The 8,430-nt window shown below is 40.6% G+C and overlaps 1 protein-coding gene across 2 annotated transcripts in view; it reads left to right on the forward strand.

Annotated features, from left to right (window-relative positions):
• Positions 1–8,430, forward strand: part of LOC104952753 (CD97 antigen-like) — a 35,920-nt gene that overhangs the window by 17,645 nt on the left and 9,845 nt on the right. For both annotated transcript variants that reach the window (XM_010779628.1, XM_010779629.1), the window contains 10 exons: positions 3,613–3,756; positions 4,075–4,118; positions 4,342–4,452; positions 4,538–4,691; positions 5,102–5,221; positions 5,305–5,504; positions 5,623–5,790; positions 6,377–6,571; positions 7,698–7,915; positions 8,054–8,212. In XM_010779628.1, coding sequence (XP_010777930.1) covers positions 3,613–3,756; positions 4,075–4,118; positions 4,342–4,452; positions 4,538–4,691; positions 5,102–5,221; positions 5,305–5,504; positions 5,623–5,790; positions 6,377–6,571; positions 7,698–7,915; positions 8,054–8,212 — 1,513 coding nt within the window. The remainder of the gene's footprint in view (positions 1–3,612; positions 3,757–4,074; positions 4,119–4,341; positions 4,453–4,537; positions 4,692–5,101; positions 5,222–5,304; positions 5,505–5,622; positions 5,791–6,376; positions 6,572–7,697; positions 7,916–8,053; positions 8,213–8,430) is intronic.

The following is an 8,430-nucleotide window of genomic DNA, read 5'->3' on the forward strand; positions in this document are numbered from 1 at the left end:
ATACACATACGGTACAAGATTTAATCATACAGCCCCATGGTATATGATATTTTCACAAAACTGATGAATTACAGCAACCATGCAATATATCCATTATACAGCTCCGTGGGATGGCATATACGGGTCCGTTGTTTTGCGTGCATCCATGGGTAAAGATAAATGCCATGTTGTGCCTGAACACGTGACAGCAACGTGCCGGAGGCGCGGTCCCAGGTGCGTTAGATGCGCCGTTCATAATGCAGCAGGGAAATAACTCTCAGAATGAGACGTTATTAGCACCGTTTTTACAACTTGAAGGAAGCGCATGGTTTTTTAATAAGGGCTATACGAGTGTTCATACTGGGTAGTATTTACGTCCTTAAAAAAAAATTATCCAACCGATTTACAGACCACTCTTTCCCCATAGTAATCAATGAGAAAAAAGTGTTTCCCGGGCTGGCAACCAAACGAGTTTAGTAACCGCCGTTTGGCCACCAACCGAGGACTACTTTTCATCTGAGTCACGGCGCACCAGGAAGTGTGCCGGACTCTGTGCGGCTTGGTTTGTGTCCAAACGGCGGTACTGCAACTTTCCGATCAGTCCGTGACGTCACCCCGGCCCCAAGTGGCGAGAGTCCCCTCCCCCTTCCGGGGGAGCTCCACATGGGAGCCTTATTTCGAAAAATTATGTATTGGAAGTCAATGGAGAGAGAAAGATTATCTTTCGGATTTCCCGTTTGAAACTGTGCAACGAATTACACATACTGATGTTTGTCAATTTAAAAAAGATAATTTGCAACAGTCAAAAAAAATAAAAATGTGTCGTAAAACCGTGAAGTAACACTATAGTGGCTTCCCCTCAATTCTTAAATTCCACCCTCGACTCTTCCTCGATGACTTAGTCCCCGCCCACAGGAAAGATGCGAGTGGGAGGAGCCGAAAGGGAACCGAGGAGAGAGGAGGCGCGAAGCAGCAGGCGGTTAGAGCAAACGAGAACCTCCTCTCCTCTGACGCGGTCCATCTTTAAAGAGAACGTCCACTAATGGTGAAGAGGCACAGCACACTCTCTGTCTGTGGACAGATGTGTTCATGACCACTTATATAAGGGGAGAGAGGTTTACCTTCTCTAATTTAATTTATTGACAAAAGAACAACTGCAATTTATGAAATTACGGCCAAAAGTTGTATTTACAAGTATTAAAAGTAAGCCAAGGACACCAAACCAACTGCAGACCCGTCCGTCACGCATTACGCACTGTACAACACACCACCTACACATTGATGTACCAACACACACCTACACGCTGTACAACACGCTATCTCTTATTTATCACTGTATCTTTTTTTTTATTATCTGTCTCTTACCTATCTACACTGTTACCGACACACACCTAGCAGCTCCTACAGCATAATCAGGCTACAGCCGTTGTGTATTTATTTATGTGAAGTAAACTATGAGTTTAATAGAAAATATCGATCTTTGTTTTGTTAGATTATTCTTATCTATTTCTATTATTAAAGTAGTATTGTTAGTTTGCTTTGTTTATTTATTTTCTTGATGTTGATATATTTTTTTATTTATTTACCATTTCAACTTCTCTCTGCTTTTTTCTGCACTTCTTGTGTTCTTTTTTCTATCTATGTCTGTCTTCTCTCGTGGAAACTCGCCGACGCGATGAAAGCAGTTTTCTAAAATAAATATGCCAATGATTCATGCACGAGCCGTCATTGGCTGAGATAGAGTCCGGCCGTGCCGTCACGCCTCCACCGTCCGGAAATGCATCCTGGAGGAACCAATCAGTGTATCCTCGGTTAAGCTCTCCAGAGAGCTCTCGACGCTCGATCCTCATTGCCATTTAGAGAAATGAGATGTCCTTCAAGCAAATGGGCGTCTGAAATTCATTTCAGGGTCACTACTGGCAGGACCCGAGGTTTTGTGTATTTATTTTGTATTGTTTTTTCTTGATTGTATACCTTTTTCTATTTTGTGTGAAATGCTTTCAATCTATTAGATGTTTCCGTTCTTACTGAGCTTTGTTTCTTTTGTTTCTAATAAAAGGGATAACTACCTTCACTACATCAACACAATGAAACACGTCCAGAAGAATGTCACTGCAAAGCTGACTTCCTGCCCCTTGCTTTGATCTCTCTGAACTGCCTGATATTTGTAATCGGTTTATGTCAACCAATTTGTGCAGATAGCATGAAGTAGAAAGATCGCCAATCTATATTTTTTATTCTTTTATGTCATTTTTCCTTTTCTCCTCTGCTTATATATTTTTGTGTTATTTATTATATTGTTATCTATCATTCCTTGGTGTTGACAGTACTCTCAATATACTAACTACTCTTAGATTTAACATTTTGGTACTTAATGTTCACGTTCATGTTAAGGCTCAATCAAAATGAAAAGGGTACGACACTGTAATGCTAACTAACGTGCTTGCTTCAGCTAGGTAGCTACTTGATCCAGCCACTCCTGTCCTTTGATCAAGACGGGAAGCGAAAGAACGAGCAAGACCCATTGCTGGTATGATAACAACCTGGTACTAAGCACACAGGCATCTTGTTAAAGTTATCTTATCTTAGCTATCTCTTATATTTAGCGGAGGAAAACAATTGTGACATCAGTTATGACATCACTTACGCGACTCTGGGATTGGTCCATTTGGAACAATCTGCGGAGCCGTTACGTTACGTCACTATACCCAAGAAGTAAACAATGGAAAAAGAGAAATCTCCAACGAGGCGTTCATGGGGGCAGCATAGGCAGGTCTTGTCTGTGTTTAGAGTTTTACTCGCTACAAGGTGTACTTTGAGGGTTTGTGTCTCTGCAGACCGTTTACATGCAGAAAAAGCTACATAACACACAAGGGGATTGGTAATAACCAGAATAGCATGACATGGGACCTTTAAGTGATTTACACAACTTCCCCTGTAAATTGTTACACTAATGTATGTTCTATACTATATTAAATAACTATACACATAGAGACATTAAAAAAAACTAAAATAATGTATTAGAGGTTAGACCTCTATATTGTTAGCTAACATTAGCCAAATAAGCGACTACTCATACAGCTCAGTAGTATCAAAACCTCTTGGAGTAGACGTACATTCTACTGCAAATCCTATTCATTTTTGGGCGGTGATAATCTTGTCTTTTTGGGAGTCCTGGAGCTTTTTAATGATGAACAAAAACAACTCTTCTGACTGTAGCCCAGGTCATTTTAAAGCTTTGCTGCTCCTAAGAAAGATTTCTATATTTAAAAAACTGCCAGTCGTGGGTAGATCTTGAAAAGGTCAAACCTGCTTTTGATTCATCATGATTCACCTCCCCTGTACTCTCTGTAGTCTGACCTAAACCCCAAAGCCTTCCCCTTCCTCCTGCTTGAACAAATTGTAGCTCTTAAAAACATCTCACGACACGGGCTGCCTGTAACGTTCAGAGGTGTTTCTAAAATCCTTCTGACTACAAAGAAAAACGTACACCCCTCCATTGCAGAGATGATTTGTCCACTTGCAATAGGTTACTAGCTATATCCAGATTTTTGTCAGACTTACCCCACGGAAATAATTACCCTTGTGTAATGTCAGTGATTGCTTATGTCTCTGTTTCCTCTCCTTACACAGACATAAATGAATGCTATGAAGCTCAAATGAAACAAGAAGACCTCTGTGGAAGTGAAGGGACTTGCATTAACAGGAATGGGAGTTACTGGTGCAGCTGTTCAAAAGGATACACCAACTACGGCAACAACAGCACAAAGTGCTCATGTGAGTTTACAGAGTCCCTCTCCATCACCGTTACTTACGGTCATGTCTTTGTATGAAGCCTCGATTTGTTCACACCCTCCCTTTATAAACTTCCCATCACAGATACCATTGTAGTAGATTTGTATTTTTGATGTATTGGCTCATCTGATTACAGATAATCTGTTGCGTAACTCTCACAGGATAATATGCATGCCTTTCTGTTCAGAGCTGCTGCTTTGTGTAGATTTGTATTGCAATCCTCTGCTATCAATGCATGCTGTTGTGAAATTACGAGTTCAACCAGTGAGATGATTATCTGTTTCGCTCTGTTCCATCTAGCACTCAAGTGTGACAGCTTCAATGGAAACGGTGGACCCGCCTCGGTAAGCTGCATGTTTAGATATACCATTTTTTATTTTTTATCGTATCAACTTTATTCTTACATTTTTCCCTGCAGCTGATAGTGCAGTGTAAGATATAGTCCAGCGCTGTGGGTCTTTCTAAGAAACATTTAAGCCAATTTCCTCTATTTCCAGACCTCCCTGCAGCCCTCTCTTTAGTATAGGGCAAACTGAATACCCTTATTATTCTGTCTCCGTCTCTTAGTCGCTTGGAGGCCTGGCAGACATTTTGTTCATGATGAGAAACAGCTGTTTGGCTCTTTCTAACCCAAGTGCTGTGAGTGAAGTGAAGACTGATGGAGAGGCGCTCCTTGAGGTAGACAAAACACAAACATTCTTACACATACAAAAATACAAACAGTATTCTCAAAACCTGCTCTCACATTCTGCAACTTGAACAGAAACTATTCACTGCGGCCGAGTCCATCCTATCCCCCGGGAAACTGAACAGCAGTGAAGATGTGAGCGGACTGCTCAGCACGATGGAGAATGCTATTATGCTCATTGGACCACAACTGAAAGATAAACACACCAGGATGGAGACCACTGAGACAGGTTAGGGTGGTGACAGCTAGTGATTAACATACTGTATTTGAGAATTCATAAGCTTACAGGCCATTTCTATGGATGAGGATGCATGCTGAGTTCAATGGAATACTCCTCCTAAAAAATTAACAGTTGTAGATCCATTACTCACTCTGTTTTAACTCTCAAAAAAGAGTTTCGTTATGGTCACTTCTTCCCAAACACATGCATTTTTGCTACAACCACTATTTAAAGCACTAATTTGATTTCTTGTTCAACGCGGAGAAAAACAAAGGTTTTTTCACAAAATAATGTTAACACTGGTTGAGTAATAGATTTACAAATGGTCATTTTGTGGGTGAAGTATTCCTGTAATAAATGAAGGTGAGAAAACTGTGATGTAAACTTTGTACTTTAAATTGAGTTATTTACTCGAATAGAAGTTGAGATTGCAGTGCAGAGGGGAAAGACTCGGCCCACAGGACTAATTCAGCTGACCAATGAGGTTGCTACACTCGACACTGACTGGACAACAGCAGCTGGGATGGGACCATACCCTGGTAAACCACTTTCCTCATCTCTTCGGACAAATTTGTCCAAATTTTAAGTTTTATCGATGATTACTATTATATTTCTAAAACAGGTTTTGCTCTGGCTGCATTGTTGAGCTACAAGAAGCTTGAGAAATCGGTTAACCGGTCGTTTGAGGGGCTCAAAGGACATGAAAAAGACGGAGTGACTCCTTCCTTTCAGATCTCCTCCAAAGTTGTGTCTGTTATGGTTTCTAATCCCAATACTCAGCAACTGAATCGCAACGTGACGATCACCCTCAGACATCTACAGGTAGTCTCTTCTGTCTTCTCAGTGTAGCATTTAATCTTTGCTCAAACATTTTAGAAATGTTCAAATGCTTTGTATATATTGAGCCTGCTTTTGACATGATGGTATTGTTTGTGCATAGGATACAGAGGAGTCGGATGAGCTGAGCTACATCTGTGCGTACTGGAAAGAGAACGGGACCTGGTCCACAGATGGTTGTTATCAACAGGAGTCCAATGCCACACAAACTGTGTGTACATGTGAACATCTGAGCAGCTTCGCTGTGCTCATGGCTCTCTACCCCATGAAGGTATTAAGCAGACAAGGCAAATAAAAAAGCCATAAAATTTAAATGTTATTGGGAAAAGGCCAACTTTAAAAGGCAATAAAAGTCCTATAAAACATTAACTTTTCATATATTTAATTCCTACAAATGTAGGATTTATTATTTGTATTGATGAATTCATGTTCAGTCTTATGCAATGTTTGGCCCAAGCAGGCAGCTGTTTTAAGTTAGTAAATTAAAACATAGTCGAGCATTTAGCTACTGAAGAGGTAGATATTTCTCTCAGGAGTTGTTGGAGAACAAAGAAGAGATTACATTTTGGCCTACCAGCTGCTAGTTGGCCGGAAACACAACTCTAAATACTTTCCGATGTTTCCTCGTAAATTCTTAGTGTGTAAATAAGCAGCTGTTTGCTTGTAAGAATCACGTTTATGAAGTGATAATACTCGAATGTTGTGATTACAACTTGTTTATGCTGCCTCCAAGTGGCCAAATTATGAGTTATTCTGAGGGACAATAAACTTGCTTCTCTATTTCTGAATCTTCCTTACCCACACATACATGATGTTGCAAATAATACACTCAGGATCTAATGTCTCTCCTTTGTTAGCACTCATTTGGGCTCCAGGTGATGACCAAGATTGGGCTGACCATCTCCCTGCTGTGCCTCGTGCTGTGCATCCTGACGTTCAAGTTCTGCCGCTCCATAAAGGGAACCCGCACCACCATCCACCTTCACCTCTGTATCTGCCTCTTCGTAGCTGACCTCTTCTTTCTGGCCGGCATCTCACAAACTAAACCTGTGGTATGTGTGCAACAAAATTGTGTATTCAGTTTCAAGAACCGCAATAACTTCACTATAAACATAGTCTATACAAATACATTAATTTTATTTAAATGTTTACATTGGGTAGAACATTTCATTCGTGTTGACACGCAGTGAAGCCTGTGTAAAACTCAAGAGACACATTCACTTTCGAGCGCTGCCTCAACGTTAAACCTTAAACCCCTCTTCCTGCCACATTACAGTTTAAACCCCTGTGGTTACCCTGAGAAACAAAAAGAGGCGGTGGTAGAAACTGTGGCTGACAGTGGAGTGGAAAAAAACTAAAAAGGAAGTTTGTTTGTACTTCTTAATGTCTTGTGTCTTAATCAATGGTGGAAATTACCTGTGAATTATTTGCAGTTTTTATGAACCTGTACTTTTCATTTATGCAACTGTAAATTGTAATTTCAGAAGCACATATTAAACCACTTTTTTCGGATTTTACTAAAATGATTGTGCAGTTCTTATAAAAGTATTTAAACTTAGCAGTGACCTGGTTCAGTATTTTTTAAACTGTTACTAAACTGTTATTCATGTTAAGTTTTAAAATGGTTAACATTAGTACTTTTACTTCAATTAATAAAGTTTCAATCTTTCATTTAAATAAATGTCTGGTACGTCATTATCTATTGCCGAATAAGGTTAAAGAATAGTGATTGAGCCTACTGATAAAAGCACTTGTATTTAGAGTACAAACTGGGTGTCTTTGGCGACATTCCCTGGAAAAACACAAGCGTTCTTGCGGAAGTGAAGAGAACCTAAAACACACTAACAATTGTCCCTTATAGTCATAAGATGAATAAATGAAGATCTTCAACATTGTTACTTTAAGTTGGTTGTAATGATTTAAGGACTTTTTTGTACAACTATTTTTAATGCAAGGATTTTACAACATTGTAAAACAATTGTTATACTACTACTTCTTACTAGTCTTGTTTTGATGAATCCAACTCTAATTGAGGTCATCATGATGATGTAAAACAGCGTGGTCATTTAGTTTTCAAAGAATTGTCTCGATCAGATTACTGCTGTGAGACATTTCATTCCTGTGCTCCTTCCTCTCTGACCTTATATTTGTCTATGTTGTCATGTCATACTATAACAGGGTGGGTGCAGCTTCGTTGCAGCGATGCTCCATTATTTGTTCTTGGCCGTGTTCACCTGGATGCTGTTAGAAGGGGTGCAGCTGTACCGTATGGTGGTCCTGGTGTTCAACGCCACCATGCGCCCCCTCTACTTATACCTCACTGGTTATGGGACACCCCTTGTTATCGTCGTTATTTCTGCCATCATTAGACCAAGCGGATACGGCACTGACCAGCAGTAAGTGTTACATCTGTTAGCATGCGCCTGATGTGTGAAACTAATGACATCATTGCATTACACCAACCTGCTGCTATCTATGTCAGTGATGTCAGCAAAACTCTTTCCTGCACATGTGTTCTCCTTCCTCTCAACCAGCTGCTGGCTATCCCTGAAAGACGGCCTCATCTGGAGCTTCTTTGGCCCTGTGTGCTTCATCATCATCCTCAACGTCTTCTTCTTCTTAGTCACCGTCTGGAAGCTCGCCCAGAAGTTCGCCACCCTCAACCCAGACCTCACCCAACTGCACAAAATTAGGTGTGTGTGTGTGTGTGTGTGTGTGTGTGTGTGTGTGTGTGTGTGTGTGTGTGTGTGTGTGTGTGTGTGTGTGTGTGTGTGTGTGTGTGTGTGTGTGTGTGTGTGTGTGTGTGTGTGTGTGTGTGTGTGTGTGTGTGTGTGTGTGTTGCAAATTAGTCGCTTTTCAGCGCCTCCCGCTTTTTTAACGCTGATTTGGGTGATTTGAGTTTTGGGGGTGG

Source organism: Notothenia coriiceps, unplaced genomic scaffold, assembly GCF_000735185.1.
Source record: "Notothenia coriiceps isolate Sejong01 unplaced genomic scaffold, NC01 NC01_scaffold00020476, whole genome shotgun sequence".
Lineage (NCBI taxonomy): Eukaryota > Metazoa > Chordata > Actinopteri > Perciformes > Nototheniidae > Notothenia > Notothenia coriiceps.